General features: G+C 34.5%; 1 protein-coding gene across 6 annotated transcripts in view; it reads left to right on the top strand.

Moving 5' to 3' along the window:
- Positions 1-18,344, top strand: part of LOC108975013 (protein held out wings) — a 113,084-nt gene that overhangs the window by 83,152 nt on the left and 11,588 nt on the right. For 5 of the 6 annotated variants that reach the window (XM_018943217.1, XM_018943216.1, XM_018943218.1 and 2 more), the window contains exons 4-7: positions 3,502-3,618; positions 11,245-11,385; positions 11,933-12,032; positions 13,792-14,097. In XM_018943217.1, coding sequence (XP_018798762.1) covers positions 3,502-3,618; positions 11,245-11,385; positions 11,933-12,032; positions 13,792-14,097 — 664 coding nt within the window. Of the gene's footprint in view, positions 1-3,501; positions 3,619-11,244; positions 11,386-11,932; positions 12,033-13,791; positions 14,098-16,099; positions 16,994-18,344 lie in introns of those variants that run through there. The other variant, XM_018943222.1, reaches the window with a different exon arrangement.

Below are 18,344 nucleotides of genomic sequence, written 5' to 3'. Positions count from 1 at the left end.
TCAAAATCTTCAAATCCATCAAAATATTAATAAAATATCTTATAGCGTTTTGAATTGTTTGATCACATTTTTTAATAATAATTTATTATTATGTTGCCATTCTTTATATTTCAACGGCAGAAACCTGAATTGACATAGTATTATATTATATAATTTTTATATTACATGTATGAATGACACCTGAAATATAAGGTGTAGTAAAATGAAAACCTTAATTTTTCCAAAATTATCTGTATCTAGTTGTCGAGTTACGTTCTTCTCAGACAGTTTTACTTTAGCTTGACTTAATATAATTTAAGCATTTAGTTTTCCTGTGATAAAGACAAAACCCAACCCGTCATGTAGATACTGTTTCGATTGCCGAGACGAAAAAATTCCATAAAACACCATTTTTACCCATTTAAATAAGGCTGAATACAGTTAGAATTTCGAAACAAACAAAAAACCTCACGAATCGTATTTTCACTGCGAATCGGTGTTGAATTGCAATAAATTCTATACAGTTCTGAAGCGGTTGGCCGCTAGTGATAAACAGTGGGCCGGTTATCACAAAGTCAAGCGTAAACGGCTGTGGACGAGTCTTGACGAGACGAGTTTGAGCAGTCGCAACATGTGACCGAGTCAGGATTGGCCATCATGAAGGCTGTGCTATGTGTTGGGGGGGTTTGACAGGAAATCATCTGCTATGAGTTGCTTCCCTAAGGCCAAACTGTCAACTTGGATCTTTTATGTTTACAATTGGTTCATTTGAAGCAAGTAACTACCGAGAAGCAGTGAGTTTTGGCCAATAGCAGAGGCCTGTGTTCCATCAGAAAAGCGCCAAGCCACACACATCGATAGTTAGTAGCCATTAGCTCTGATGAATGATATTGCTGGTGAAAAATTCGGCTCTAGAAAAGTTGTAAAAATCGACATTAGCAGATCTTATAACCATATTTTCAACAGTAGATCGATGGGGACAGCAAACGGCGCCAGCTCTTTTGACATTTATCTTCAATAAGATTTGCCATTTCATAACGGGAAGATAGACGATCCAACAACGAATCGAAATTATGAAAAGTTACTACCGATATTCGGAGTCAGTGACCTCAACTTTAAGGGTTATTAGTGCTCTTACACCGAGCTTTGAGAAAATTTCAGTCAGTTTATTTTTACAACCCCAAAAACTGCAGCTAAGGTAAAAAATAGAGTTATGAAAAACGGAATGAAAGTTTAGGTTTCACCTGAACAGTAACAAGTGTTATCACGATGGTTTGTTGCAAAAATAAGTTCACTTTCTGAAAGTAAAAAGAAAACTATGATATTTCAAAATTTTCTATCAGCAGTGTTTGTTCTAAAAGAGTATATCTTTTGAGAACACGTAATTTGATCTAATTTCTTTCAAATATAGGATAAAGAAAATTTTGGTTTCAAACAAAGTTTTTTAAAAGTGATTTTAAGTATGCAAAACATACTTTCGTATTGTGATCAGATTAAGCATGTCTTGTAATAGGTATTTTTAGCGGCTTCTGGTGCTACTTGTACCACCTGTTAGTGAGAAAATATTTGAAAATTCAGATATCACCTTGGTTTCTCGGAGTAAAGACATTTCAGAGTACTAGATAATCATTTCACCTGAACAGCGATCCTTTTATGTAAATTATTTATTAACTATGAATTTGTTAATTGTTTTTGTCTGAACTTAGACGCGAATCGACGCCATATTTGCACGCACATTCGTATGTATTTTCTATGTAAATTCGAGAATAACGCCTTTGCCTTCTAAGTGAGCGTCAAGTTCGCCCGATTAGGAGCTGATTGCTGATTGGCATTGAAGAATGAGCATTATTAATATGAATTTGCACGAGTCTAATGTGTGTGTGTGTGTGTGTGTGTGTTTAGGAATTATTCTATAACTGGGTGTGCTGAATGACGGGCCATTTATGGCTCCGCACCGACTAATGGCCAAATGTAGCAGATTTACGGCTTAACAAATCAAATCGAAAATCATAATGTAATGACAAATCTAATTCGTTTGAAAATTACAATTGCAATTCTGCGCTTGGCGCGCCTAGGCGGGAGCGACGCGCCGCGACGTGCGAGTGGACGACTAGTGATAGATGACAAGATAGACGAACGGCTGAACGGGCAGGCAGGCAGCAATCAGCAAAGCTACAAGTAGCTATTGTCACTCATAGTATGCATGTATGCAAGCGTATGTGTGTTTGTGTGTCAATAAATACATCAAACAAAAATGCAAACAATGCGCATGCTTTCAGCCAAACAAATCAATAAGCGGCGACGACGCACGGTACTTGCATGCAAATGCACGCTGAAAAGCTAAGCGGTGTCCATACACACATATGTACGTATGACACATGTCTGCATGTATGTGTGCGCGTCTGCACATGTATATGTCTTGCTGTATTGGCATTAGAGAAGCAAAACGCGGCGGCACGTCTTGGAAGGCACGTCCGAGGTCGGCTGCTCCGCTTGTAGGCAGGTTAAGTGAAGAGGCCTTCAGCAGACGTAGTTGTCGGGTGCACTGAAGTGCAAAATATCTGCACTTAGCCCCCTGCTAACCTCACATCTCAGTTATGTGCATGTGTGCGCAACGCTCAAATGCGATCAGCCGTGTTGGCGTTGCATTAGCTAAATGTCTCGCTGCACACGATGATGCGCCGCGCGCACGCCTCTGCTTCGGTTTTTACATCTTCACTTAGTTGATTGGTTTATCGTGTCAATACGGGGCGTGTTGGCCTTCGGGCAGTTAGTAATTTCCTCCACTTGCAATTATCTACGCTGCTCCTCCCCGCGCTGCTGCACTTGTTGCGCTTTTGATGTGTGTGTGTGTGTGTGTGTGTGCTTAGCTAAGACCCTCGGGTGGCACAATGGGTCCGCGGTGCGTATGAGTCATCACGGAGATGGCGCTCATCCCAGTTTGGGGATTTACAACTGCTTTAGCTATGTGCTTGTGCTTCGCTTTGAGTTCCCCAGTTGCTGGCAATCGTTACTTGGACAGCGTTAACTAAGTGCAAATCTGAGCAGGAGCGAAAAGAGTAGCAGCAGTGAATTCATTGAGCGCAACGGCAGCAAACAAAAATATCTTGTTGCCTTCAACCTTGAATTCTCCGTGCACCCGTGCAGGGTGTTGAACGCATTCACGGGCCAGCGCGGCGGCTGCCAGCCTGCATCTTTGCGTCATTTGAATGTCATGACAAATTTCGTTATTCAATCGCCCTTGGACACGAGTCGCGCTGGTTATTCCATGGTTGTGAATGTATGTTGTCGGTGTATGTGCCATTTATAAATGTCTTTGTAATGTGTTTATTCTTATGTGCGAAATACTTTCGGTTTATTACTGAGGGTTGGCTCGTATTTTGCATTTTATTGCAAACATTTGCGAACATTTCTAATGTCCCAACGCCAGCTGACTAACAACATGTGTCCAAAAGATAATCAAACAAACGCGCTTGCAAATGTCAACAGAATACTTATTTTTATACTTTTCTTTGCTTTCAGTTCAACTTCGTTGGCAGAATTTTGGGACCACGCGGCATGACAGCTAAGCAATTAGAACAAGAGACTGGCTGTAAAATTATGGTTCGAGGCAAAGGCTCGATGAGAGATAAAAAGAAGGTAAGTCAAAATGGAATTAATGATTGCTTTTTTTTCAATATTTACCTGACGAAATTTTTTTGTAGAAAATAAAGTGTTTGTTTTTATTTATACATGCTATAAGCTTTTTGAACGAAACAAGGTTAGCGAAAACATTAATAATAATAACAAATTAGAATATTAGAAATGTTAATTTTTGAAAAATATATTTTTCTTAAAATAAAAACAAGTAAGAAAGGCTAAGTTCGGGTCTAACCAACCATTTTATACTTGCATCTTCTTTCATACAGCTTCTGCAGATAGATAGAAGATTCCTTTACTGCGTTGACACCGATAGTGAAATCGCCCGTTAAAAGCCCCAAAACTGGGGATAATAGCAATTCTTACTGAGGGCAAAGAGATCACTAGATCACTTGTGATCGATTTTGAGCCAAAAGGCTTTTGCGACAGCGCATGCACCAACCACCCACCAACCTTCCCCTAAAGCTTTGATCCATCCGTAAAGAAGTTCACTGCCTCTCCTCCAAAAGCTTCTTCCCACGAACACTTTTCCCCGCCGCTATATGGGTAGAGAAGGAGCTGCTGTGTCGATTTGGCGACTCCATGATCCAAGTGTTACGGTATGAAGTCTAAGTGAGCGAGGACACTAGTTCTTTTAGGAACACAAACTCTCTGAGTCTGATATGTGAGACCTATTATTTATTAAATGTCTGTTCGTTAAGAAAAAAAATGCTTTCAACAGATATCAGAAAACAAGCGCGATGTTTCAACATTGTTCGATTGCTAGTTGTGTTATGGTATAGTTTACACTCTTGTAGCTTTGTCTAAATCTCATGTATTTGCAATCTGTGAAAGATTTATACATCCGTCCGACTAATAATTGCCAAGATAAATGAATACGCGTGTCCCAGCCACCAAAATTTCTGCATTTCGCGTATTTTAGATTTTAAATTATTCTGTAATTTCGTTTGTAGCAATTGAAGCGTATTGAATTCTGGCAGGTGTCATACAAAAAGTATACATTGTATGAAATTTTCTAAAATACTGTTGAGTTAGATTATTTTTTTTTAATTTTTAATTGAAGTTTGAAATATTTTAGATTAGTAGTTAACATATTTTGTTTGTGATCAAAAATTACTAAAAACAAATTTTAATTACATAAATAGACAAAAACAAAATTTCGAAGAATTTTGGTGACCTTTAAACATAATTTTATTTCCTAAATCTATTTTTCAATTCTTGTTTTTTTCCAATTAAAAATATATTTATATTTGTTTTAATAATTACGAAAACATGTTGTTTTTGAGCGACGACGATGATCAGACATTACTTCAAATTGTTGTGTTTTTCGACACATATTTTTATATGCTTTTTTTTTTTTTAGAAAAATTTATTAGTTTGCTTTTCCCATCGTAGCTTGCCTGCTTTCCTCAAGATGCCGTTTGTTAACAAAGACACATATTTAAAGATTTTTGACAGCAGGTGACAGATTTATATCTAATTAAAAATGAAAAGCACAAAAAAAAACAAGATGAGAAAAATAAAAATTTTGTCGATTGCTTAATGTAGAGCGTGGACGTGGGTGGGCTTCTCTCCGGCCCTGACATACTTGCTAACATATACATATGTATATACATTTGAAACTATATTTTAACTAATATATAAATATGCTCTAATTGGGAGAGTCTGGTGATCTTATGGATAGTTGCGTAAAAATAAAATTACTTCAAACGCTTCGGAAAATTCAAGACATACCTCTTTTCAAATATTTGCATTATGATTGCAATTTATTATTTTGCGTATTTTTAAGGATTAAAATTTCGTAAATGACGTGTTCATAAAGAAAATCAAATATATTGTTAGAAGGAATTCGGAATGCACCACCACCATCCCTTGATAATCGATGAAACTGTCAACATAATTTTATTTTTGACCTGCTTTGACGTATTTTTTTTCGGCTTTGGCTCAGTTTTGTCACGATAATCTGCCGATTGATCTACTGTTTCCGGATAGTAAGCATAGATCCAAGCCTCATCGCCAGGAATAATACGTTTCATGACATGCTGGTCGTTGGAAAAAAACTAGTGATTATGGAACCAATCCTGCCTTCATTTTTCTTAGACCCAAATTATCTTTAAAAATGGTGTTCATTGATACTTTCGATATTCCAATGTAATTCCAGTAAGGTCTCGTGACTGTTAATCGCCGATTCTCAAGCACCAATTATTTTATTTTATTGACATGTTGGTCATCAATTGCTGTTGTTGGCCGTCTTGGACCTGGTTCCCACTTTGAATAATTTGTACCAATGAAAATCAAATAATTTTGATTACTACAGTGTTACTATTTCTTAGTTCATACCTCTAGAATGTGTTCATAATTCCACTTCAACCTAACCTAACTTTTTTTCGGATAAACTATTTAAAATTTGTGGTAAACAAAAATATTTTTATTACAACAAAATCCATGGACCCAAAATATATTTCCGCATTAATTATATGGAAAATCTCATGTTGACATTTATCGCACGCAGCCAGCGAGTAGCGGTAAAAAGTAAATAATAAATATTTTATTTAAAAACGGCAAGAAGTGGAAGAATAAAGCAAAACAAAAATATTAGCCTATTTTATTTTTATTTTAAATATGTGTAGAATTATGCAGGAAGAAATTTGATGAATGTTGTCTTATTATAATAAAGCTAGTAAGGAGTACACCTGTGACAGGGAATTTTTTAAAAATGCATTGAAAAAATATACAAAAATACACGAAAGAAAAGATCTTCTGCTGCTGTACTGATGTCAACGCTCTCTCCGTAGATGAAACCTAATGAAAAACAATATCCACTAGAAAATATTATCCGTGCACTTAGCTATGGCCGAAAACAAATAAAGTTTTATAAAGTTAATAAAGTTTATGGCCTTCCGACATTCGGTTTTTGATCAGACCAAAACATTGCGAGCATCTATACTTTAGGAGATTTTAGCTCTAAAACTATTTAAGATATTGATTTTAAATTGTGGTATGTTGTTTTTAAAGCTATTACGTATCCTAAACTATAACAAAAAAATCTTTTTGTCAATCAAAATCTTTTTGTAAAGCACTCAACCTCTTATTTAAAACCAAGCCGTTTGGATCGAACAAAAGTTAGGCGTATATGCATTCGAAACTGTGTTAAGGGTTTTCACACCCATTTCTTTTTCACGTCTTGTAAGATATTATGCCTTCGAAAACTCGAACTTCCGCATACTTGCCGCATGCACTGTACATATCGGTATGTATTCCTATCATTGCTTTGACGGCAGCGCCGACCGGCCGACCGGCCAACAAACAACAAACAAAGTTGTAAACTGTTACGCTCAGCTGTCAAATTAGAACTGTCAAGTCGGCAGCAAATGAAATGCCACTGACAGCATAGACAGTTAGTCCAACAACTGGAAAGAGAGCAAATAGAGCAGCTACAAGCTTATTGCGAAAAAAATTCTAAACAGCTTTGGTTGTTGTTGTTGCTTGAATCGCATTGCTAACTCAATCCACTGCGGCCTATTTGTCTGTCATTGGCAGCAACATTTAGCGCGCCCCAAAAGTGTGGACTGTGCATTTCTGCGCCTCAGTTGGCAACGTTGCGGATTTGCGTCTGCTAAACAACAACAACATGGTTTACTACAACAAAAAATGCTTTACAATAACAACATGGCTTACAATAACAACATGGCTTACAACAACAACAACATGCCCAACAACAAAAACAACAACAACAACCACGACATGCCTTACGACAACAACATGCCTTACAAACACAACATGCCTTGCAACAACAACATGCCTCACTACAAAAACATGATTTACAACAACAACAACAGCCGCACCATAGCGACGATTGCACTTGTTGCGGCTGCAGCTGAGCGGTGTGTCGCGAGCGTTGCAGCTGCGAAATGGCAAAGATTCTTTAGCGCAAAACGAAACTAATAAAAATATTTACGAAACATAAATAAAATATTTAACAATAGTTTTAATGGTGACTTTTTATTAGCAACGCGCAACAATGTTGCGACGATGAGCCACCACTACCGGCTGATGTGTTGCGGTTTCGCTCGCAGCGTCATTAAAATGCGCTCACTACGTGTGTATGTTTGTATGTACATAAGTGTGTGCAGGTGTGTATGTATATATGAATGAATATGTGCGTATGTGTGTGTTTATTTAAGCACCCTTGGCTCGGTATTGTATTCTTCTCGCGCTGACAGTGCCGTTTAATGGGCGCTGATCGTTCTTTTGGCAGCGATCATCAAGCGCAGTGTGTGTGCGTGTGTCTGATTGTCACAACTGTGAGGGCGTTTGAATTACGAAAGCAAAGGGTGTGCGGCGGGGAAGCACGGCGTAGTTGGGTCGCCCGATTTGGATAAACACTTGGCAACTTTTACAGAAAATAATTCAGCATTCTCATTTGCTTGATTTTTAGGCAATAATTATTTGCCATTTAAATTGCTTTGGCAGCCGAAAAGCGCGCTGCTGCATAGGCGATATGCCGTGTGGTTTCTCAAAGTCTTGCATATCTATTTTAGGTTCACGAAATGTCGTCGTGTGTTCGACTCTTCGTGCCGCCAGCGTTGACTCATGCACTTTGGACACACTTGGACACAGTGGAGCTTCTTCAAGTGGCTACTAGAGCGTGAGGCTGTTTGTGTAACTGAAAAGAAGTGTGCGTGTGTGTATGTAGGTGGTATATCCCATAAAAGGGGTTGCATAAAAAAATAAATAATTTAGTTGTTTACCTTTGCTATATTTTTACAAACGTTTTTGGCTTTTGCCGTTGTTTACTTCTAGCAGTGTTTCTGGTAGTATTTCTGGAAGTGTCAATAATAAAGCTTTTCGCTGTTTATTTTACCGTGAATTCACATTTTTTTTTCGTATATTTCATCTCTGCCTGTTGATTCATCTCAACGCTGACTAAACCAGCCACCCACTTATGTGTTTCGAATTGTTAAAAAAATAATAAAAATTTATTAAAGCAAAATAAGAAATCTCGTACGTTTCAGTTTGGGTTTTTGGGTATTAAAAATTTCAAATTGGCAACGGAAATGCGCTGTCATTTTATTATCATTATTTCGTTTTATTTGATTGAATCAATTACATATTATGGCATTTATATATTTTGTGTGTATATTTCCTACCTGTTTTTATAACCAAACATTTATTAGCGGTTTAATAACGAGTGAAATCATTTTTAAAAATGTTTTTAGCAAAAATTGTAAAAGTTTTTATTTATTAATACTCAAATAAAATAAATAAAGTATAAATATGCACATGCATTTTTTTAATCTTGTTTTTATTTATTTTTGTTTTTATTAATATATATTATTATTTTAGTTTTTTACTGCTTTGCTTTTTAGATTCACCCAGTATAAGAAGCTTAATTGCGACACCCGCAAGCGTCATTTTGTTCATTGTTTCAGAAATTATCCGCTTTGATCACTGATTACTCTGCCAATTATCGGCTTATTACTGCAAATACACAAATGCACACACACACATGCACAAATGATTGCATTAATCGCATATTCCTGTATGCCGACGTTTTGTTGTGACTATTTTGAGCTGATGATGAGGGCGCATTTATGGTTTTGCTTTATGGCAAAATCGTCAGCTAATTTGTTGCGCTTGCAAATCCTATCTAGCACGCTGCTGATGGAACGCAATCAGCCGAAATAAACCTTTACTCGCTTTGCATTGATGATACTATTTTATAAATATTATTATTTTTTTTTTTTAATTTCCTATCACTGTATTGTAGTATGTTCTAAGCCCTGTAGGTGACGTTCGTTTATGCTTTTTTTATTTCCGAATCACTTTTGATGTTTATATTTTCTCGATAAGCTTAGCGCTTTTTCAGTACTTTTCTCATTTTATGTGTACTTAACTGCGGCTTTTGATATCGTTTTGAAATTTTGCAAACACCATTTTCTCTTCAAGAAGCTACTCATTTGTCGGAACTGCCGATATCGGACCACTATAACATATAGCTGCCATATAAACTGAACGATCGGAATCAAGTTCTTGTATGGGAAACTTTCACATTTGACAAGACATATTCACGAAATTTGGTATAGATAATTTTCTAAGGCAACAATGTAATCTCCGAAGAAATTGTTCCAATCGGTTAACTATAGCATACAGCTTCCATACAAACTGAACATATAGTTACTAACATAAATGCACCTGTGAAGGGTATTTAGCTTCGGTGCAACCGAAGTTAACGTTTTTTCTTGTTTTAAATTACTATTATAAGAAAAAAATAAAAGTGCCAACCTAGAAAAAAATATTTCGCTGAATGCAATTTCGCACGAAATAATGCTAAAAAGTCTTACTATTTCGTGCCCAGAGTTGTAATATTTACACGAACCTTAACTGTTCTTGTTTTTAACGCTTTACCAGTTTCCTCTCTTCTTCTTCGCTCTCCAAGTTCTTCAATTTCAAACATTTTTAGACTCTGCATAGAGTATATTCAGTTCGTCACGAAATTTGTGTCATCCCAGAGAAAACAGCGGATACCCTAATCTGCATAATAATCCGTACTAGTCTCTTACTTTCTGGGATATCAATTGAAAATTTTGCATACAACCTTTTCTCTAAGGAACCTCAGGACCACTCTACTGTCGGATTCGCCGATAGAATAGATCTGTCATACAAATTCACCGATCGAAATTAAGCCCTTCTATGGAAACTTTTTTATTTGACAAATTAGCTACACGAATGTTATCATATATATTATTTTCATAGACAATGCTACATACATACATTTTTCAGATCAAAGCGTGTAGCATATAGCTGTCATACAAACTTAACGTTCAAAATTAACCTCTGTATGAACAACTTTTTTAGTTGACACGATATCTTTAGCAAATTTATTGTACATTATTTTTTAAGGCAACGAAAACAATCTCTCAACAAATTATGTAGGACTTTTGACTGGATTATGGCTTCTTTAAATTTTTTTCTTCCTTCTCTATGGATTTCTAAGGTCTATGGATGCAAAGCAGTCGAATCCAATCCCACTAGCTTGCCACACCCTGTATACAACTCGTTGCTGCTTTGGTTTTCATAGTTGACACTTTTCTTAAAACAGCTGCCAATAACTTTCACTGCTGCTTTGCGATAAACAGAAAGCGGCGCATTTAATCTACTTTAATGCGTGCGCACACACCGACGCATACATGCATACATACATATTTGTATGTGTTTAGGTGTGTTCGTAAATGTCGCATTTATGGCCTAAAGTGCATGCTTAAGTGCAAAAATTAAATAAATGGTTGCTTAGCAAGCATGTAATCGAATCGAACAGGTTGTCGTTTGGTCCACCAGCAAGGTATTAGTTCTTACATAAGCCATGAAAAGTAGAGTGTGCGTTATTTATAACTATAATAAGTGCAAATGCGATTTTGTACAAACATTCGAAGTCAAAATAAATGATAATTTCACAAAAATATTTTCTCGCGCGGTTTCAAATTATTTTCTCTAAACAAAAAATTTAAATTTCGAATTAAAATTCTAAAAATAGAAGAATACCAAATGTAGGGTATAAAAATTGTAATTCTAAAATCATAGCCCTAAAATCCAAAATGAATTCTAACGATTTGTCATTTATTGCAGGAGGACGCAAATCGCGGCAAACCCAACTGGGAGCACTTGTCCGACGATCTGCACGTGTTGATCACCGTAGAGGACACACAGAATCGTGCCAAAGTCAAATTAGCTCAGGCCGTTGCCGAAGTGCAAAAGCTTCTAGTACCGGTAAGTATTAGCCGCCAAGCATGCGACTTAAACGAAATACACGCGGCTTCAAAAGCTGCAGCGCTCGTGTGTATTTGTAAGCGATGGCATTGAAATGTTGCTGCCGACATACAACCCCACTATATTATACCCTACACACATACGCGTGGCTACAAATTACATAATAATAAATATTAAAAAAACTAAACGAAATAATGTCTTAATAATATTTATAAGCGAAGGATTTGCAAAATTCGACAGCTACAACAACAATGCATGTATATATGTGCAGGCGCGTAGCAGTTTGTTTTTGCAATTCGCGCTTTTGCGTGCGCGTGCTCTTATTTTCCATAATCTGATTAATCAAAATAATTATTTTTGTTTAAAAAAAAAAATCATGTTTACATACAAACATATTTACAAAATGCATAACAAACCCCCCTAAAAAAACTTCAAATAAACCGAACATTTCGAAATTATAATTTTTTTTCTACTGAAAATATCTAATAATTTTCTCTTGTGTATTAAACAAAAAAATTCACGACTACATTAATGTTTGTACTAACAGCAAGCCGAAGGCGAAGATGAACTTAAAAAACGTCAACTCATGGAATTAGCTATAATTAATGGCACTTATAGGGATACGTCGGCGAAAAATGCCATTCCAGGTATGTTACACTGATGACTCTATATCCTCTTTATTAATCGAAAAATTTATTTTTTAAATAATTCTGTTTGTTAAAAAAGAACAACAATTTTGTTATAACAACAACTACTGGTACTGATGCCCAAACTATTTAATTGTATACACATAACCGTTAAATAAACGATTACCATTGCTATCACCCACTTACCTAAAACACTACAAACATTAATACGAACTAGTTAAGATTTCGGTTAGAATATTGTATATTTAAGTGTAATTATTTTTTTATTATTGTATGTAAGTTCTTGAACATGCACTTTATATAATTAAAGCAAAATAATAATCAATATATAGGAAATTTAATGAATTTTAAGCGGCTACGTGGGTTACCTTGGGTAAATATGCAAATAAAATAAATACTTTTCCTCTTATAAAATTTTAAATATTTTATTAGAATTTTTCATTGTTACAAATAGACGCCATTAAAAACGAAATTCTGAAATTAAAAGAAAAAAAAAAAAAATCCGGTGAACGCTTAAGAATTGTGTTTCAAAGACGTGTGTAAAATTTCATGAAGATCGGTTGAGTAGTTTTCGTGAAATCTTGCCAACCGACTTCCAAATACAGTTTCGAGAAAAACGCGTTAAGCCTAGCTAGCCTCGAGTGCACAAGTTCTCAAGGCCGTATCTCCGACATAATTACTCGGATCAACTTAAAACTTTAGGACTATATTCTAGAGGTATTATAAAGTTTAATAAGACTATCGAATTTTCGTATATTTTCAAATCCGTAAACCCGGGTAACCCTTTAAAGGGTTATATAGTACAATTTTTTGAACATACTCTTTATATGAAAATAATAATAACAAGCTAAATTTACAGAATTTAATAAACTGTAATAATCGTTTTTTTTTCTAAGAAACTTTGGATCTCCTTGGTCTTCTAGCCGACCTCTAGAAAAAACTTCCAAAAACCAAAATATTGTAAAATGACTAAAATGAATGAATGATAGATGAATGCAGTTAATGATCAAAGGGAACGTCAAAATATTAATTTTTGACAAAGAGACGGCTTTAAAAAAAAAAAAATTATTTTTCGTGAAAAAATTTACACTTCAGAGTGTTCGAAATATCGTATTCCTTGTATACCTGACCAATACATATGTATGTATATCTGAAGATAAAGAGTAAGGTTTACACCGCGGCGTTGGGTTTAGTGTACCTTTCATATATATTTAAGAAGATCGTGCGAATATTCCAAGTCAAGTCCAGGTACTTGAGAGAAATTTCTCTCACCGAATCTGAAAACCCCGTTTCGGAAAAAAATGCGTTTAAAGGTTTGGGAACCAAGTTAGAAATTCTTACCAATAAGCTTATATATCCGAAACTATTTGGGGGATCAATTTCGGATATTATTTTCTGTATATTGTATATCGAGTATAGGGAAAAATATCGATTTTCTTGAATTGACTAGTGGAAAAAGCGCTTAATATATTTTATAACTTACTCTTCAATCTAATATGTGCTTAGCCTTAGCTCAAAATCTTGTAAATTAAACGAAGTTTTGAGCTTAAATTTATTTCAGTGCAGTTTATAACCAAAGTGTTGCTCTAAGCTCATGCTCTATTGTTCAGCGTTTAAAATTTCAATATATTTAGTTTAATTTGGATTAATTTTACTTTATTAATTTTTAGTATAATCTAATTTCTTTATATAATTTTATATATAACTGTACGTTTTCGACTCAACACTGACTCTCCACATTCTCTCTTTCGTTGCATAGCCTGCGAGGAGGAATGGCGCCGTGTGATCGCCGCCTCGGCTGAGAGTCGCCTATTGGCGCCAGCATTGCCAACCCTAGCACCACAGATACGCGCACCGCAGGCCACCACACTGGGCGCCCCCTTGATACTCTCACAACGCATGACCGTGCCGACCACAGCGGCGAGCATACTGTCCGGCCAAGCTGCGCCCGCCGCCTTCGAGAATCCCGCACACGGCATGATTTTCGCACCGTACGGCGACTACGCGAATTATGCTGCACTCGCTGCCGGCAATCCCTTGCTGACGGAATACACAGATCATAGCGGTGGGTTGTTTGCTAGATAAACATATTTTACACAACTATATACATATATTCTCTATAACTTATATACTATTCGAATAATGAATTAATTTATTAATTACTTCATTCATTGATGATTAATCGAATTGCAATTATTTTTATTATGTTGTTGTTTTTTTTTTTGTTATCGTTATGTATTATTTAGTTGTTTTTTTTTATGATTTTACAAGCAGATTTTTGTGCTTTTTGTGTTCGTTCGAGAACGAAAGCGCAAAAATGTCTTTTTGCCGTAGAGCAAAAAACAACAGAAACAAGAAACATACATATATAATACTTATATATACATATATATATACAACATTAACAACAAACATTATAGCGTAAATACAAAATCTTTCGTGGTTAAGTTGCAGTAGTGTTGCGTTAAGTAATCAAACAATAATTGATGGTTAATAAGTAATTAATAATAGTGAAAATAAATTCTAAGCTTTCTTTGTGGAATTGTGCGCAACAAATAATATCACATCCGTAAATTTACCAAATACATGCGACTACCATATACATACATACATACATATACCTAAAGCATATACACACTAGCAACAACAACAACAACTTACAGCACATCTCTGCAAAAGCTACTTAATTAACTAAATTAAGTAACATTAATTAACTCGATGTGTAAGCAGTTAGCATTTAAGTCACACGAATTTTAGGTTAGGGCAGTTAGGTCTGCGGTTAGCACAGAACCAGTGGACAACGTTAATTGAAAAAGCAGTTTAAAACGGTGACAAACAGTAAGGATCTGATTGGTTAGATGTCGCATTTTACAGTTTGAAACGGTGACAAACGGTGAAGAATTTATGCAAAAAGTTAGGTTAGTAGACGCATATTTGGAAATATTATGCGTCAAATTGTCAACTAGCCCAACAAGAATTGTGCGGAACTGTTTATTTTGATACACGATTGTGTATTCAAATATCCCAGTGTACTCAGAAGGTTCCATTGCCTTTTTGAGATTTTTATTTCCTCAAAAATATTTGTTAAAATTAGTTTTTCGCCTGGATTTTATATACATTAAGTACCGTTATGCACACATTTACCAGGTTGCATGTTTTGTTTTTGTTAAATATTTATTACTTATTTATTTCTTGTTGTTTTTTTCATTTACCGTTTTGTTTTTACCTAATTTTTGTAAATATGTTTTTCAAAAATATTTAATTGTGACCGTTAACCCTTACAACAGTTCGTTCATATACGTGCCATACGCCAGCAACCAAGTCAAAATGCAACTCTGTAGTGTATATATTCATAAAAACTACTTTTACTTATATTTACCGTTATTTTAGATTATTTGAAGAAATGTTCACAGTTTGTTAACTGTTAGCTACAAGTTTTGTGGTTAGCGCAATTTTACAACTACCCTTGGAGCTCTTTTCTCAAACACACAGAGTTGCAGTTCAGTACAGAGTTTTATCTAGAATGTCAATACAGCGTTCTTAATCAGTTAGTTTTATTAAACTTTTTTTTTCGCAATTACCTTTCCTAACACTTACGTAACGAAAGCGAATGCTTAACAACAACCGTTAACTAAATTAACCAACGCAATAATAACAACAACAATAAATACATAGCCGAAAATAACCAAAGCTCATGCAAATCATCCGCTTTTCTCTACTAAACCCAAATTAAATGAAATGAGACGCTTTCCAACTGTACGCATAACTTAAACAACAACAAAAATGCTAATCCGTATCAAATTCTTTTTGCTAATTTTTTACTAAATATAATTTTTATTTGTTAAATCATGTGTATGAATTTACATTTTGTTTATCGATTATCATAATAATTTGTTTTTGTATATTTCCTTCTTTTTTTCTACAACAAAATATATGTATGACCAACGCGACCTTACATACCTACTTATGTAACCAATCTGATGTTCGCCAATACATTTGTACATTATCGAACACACAAACAAACAAATAAACCGTACGAATATTTTGTTGTTGGCGGCAAAATGCAGTTGGTCGATATTTGCATGCCGGCTCCGTCTTTTGAACGTTTTACCGACCAAGCCCTTTCTAAAGTAATTTATTGTCCACAATTTCTTCACCACTTGAGCCAGCAAGCAGTGCGAAGATTTGTTGCAACAATCAAAAAATAGGTTTAGTGAATTTGTAAATTTGAGAGTTGTTGCAAGTAGCGGCAAGCAACATACGTAAATATATAAATAAAATATAAATGAAGAATGAAAATGTTATAGAGAGCAGCAAGCAAGCAGACTGTAGATTTTGACTACATCCTTACGTTTGTAACTGTGCTTTGTTGTTATTTGTTAAGTAAGCGGCGACACATGCAACTCGGTAGTTAATATGTATAAGTACATACATATATGATACACACACATATATACATATATAATATCTATATAAATAATTTAAACTATTTACACTCTATGCAAAGTGATAAGCGAGTTTATTGAAAAAAATGTAGCAGTGTTTTAGGCGCAAGCGCACAGTAAATCAGCGGCAAACCACGCAATACTCAAAGTAAACAACAATTACAAAAGAAAACAAAAAAGAACAGTAAATTAAAGCAATATAACCGTTAGTGACTAGTTTTTGGTATCGTATATGCAATTCGTCCGGAAAAATTACCAACAAAAATTCTAGCATTTCACCGCGGCAAATGCCAATAAGTGATTTTTAATTAGCCGCAAGTGCGTAATTTTATAATAGCGTGTAAGTTATGCTAAAAACTAGTTTAGTCTACGAAGTTTTTTAGCAGTTTAGGTTAGTTACATAGTGGTTTTGAAATTATTTTCTAGTGCTTTGGGGCTTCTTAATAACAAGCAAATATATGAGTATATTCTAGTTACGAGAAAAATATATTTTAAGCGCTTTCTTATTTGTCTAACTTTCATCTAAATATATAGGTAACTCATATAAGGGTTACCAGCTCTTATAAATATTATTTTTTAGTTTTAAAAAATATATATGCTAAACTAACGAAAATTTTACGATGATTAGGTCAATATTTTTATTTTTCACTTTATATATTTTATTTAATTTTATTGAATTTTAAAATATTAAATTTTTGTATTTCCCATTTAAATTTAAATTATAGTTTTTATAATTATTTTATTAAACAAATAAATTTTTTCACTTGAGTCTTTATTTAGTCCTTTCAATGTTTTTTTTATTTAATTAAAATTTTTTTGTTTTAAGTTAAAAAAAAAAATAAATTAGGTTACATAATCCACGAAAATTTTTTTTCTTACGCTAATTTATATTATCTACGCCAATTAAGAAGACGAATTTATATTATCAAATTTATTATCATATCTATAATGAATACTCCAGCTATTTGAAATCGCACCGGTTATTGACCGATTTTATGTATTTGTTTGTTTCTTATAGCTCTACGTTATTTACGCGATTATGCCTACACCCCGTCACATTTTTCCACATAGTGCCATTGTCTTGCATCTTTTAAGCGCTAAAGAAAAGGCAATTAGTTAAGACATGTTTAACTCATTATATTGGAATTTGAAATGCTAATATTTACTACAACACATATATTATTATACGCATAAGAGCTTTCACATTTATTAGTTATGTATGGAGCTTAGAGCTTACTATATTGCGTCGAATCATAAATGGTGCTAAAATTATTGATATTGAAAAGAGCTTTCGCAAAAAGCTTTCTAAAGAGATTCGACGAGCTTTCCTTTCAAGTTTTTGATGAGTTTTCATAAATATTATTATTAAACATAGTTTTATACTTCTACAAACGAAATTATTACTTTTTAGCTTATATTTAAGTAACTATATTCAAACTATTTGTATACATATTTTATTTATTATGCCTACAAAAGCCATAAAATGTTTTAATTCGACAGAAATAAACTGTATAAATCGTTTACAGCTCACCGAGATCCGTCCAAATAATTAAGTTGCCTAGTCAAAGTTAATTACTACACAAAACAATATAAGCCACGGCATAGGGATTCAAATACATATATTTCACAAGTGTTGTGCTGGTTAAAGTTGAAATCTAGAAGCTTTCACTTCTCAATAGTATTACTCTGGTCGAGAGCCAAGCTTCGCAGCAATTACGGAGCGGCGCTCTTCAAGCTTGTGTAGCCGAGCTGTCGGCTGTTGAGGCTCGTTGAATTTATGCATATTATAATATTTAAGAGTAAACGCACTTTAAGGTTTCGTTGAGGTTTTGCTTTCGTTTTCGAATGTTTTTTTTTTTTTAATTGT

The sequence above is a fragment of the Bactrocera latifrons genome, unplaced genomic scaffold (assembly GCF_001853355.1).
Source record: "Bactrocera latifrons isolate USDA-ARS-PBARC rearing strain unplaced genomic scaffold, ASM185335v1 scaffold_60, whole genome shotgun sequence".
Taxonomy (NCBI): domain Eukaryota; kingdom Metazoa; phylum Arthropoda; class Insecta; order Diptera; family Tephritidae; genus Bactrocera; species Bactrocera latifrons.
The sequence above is the reverse complement of the archived record's forward strand: the minus strand, read 5'-3'. Positions and strand labels throughout refer to the sequence as shown.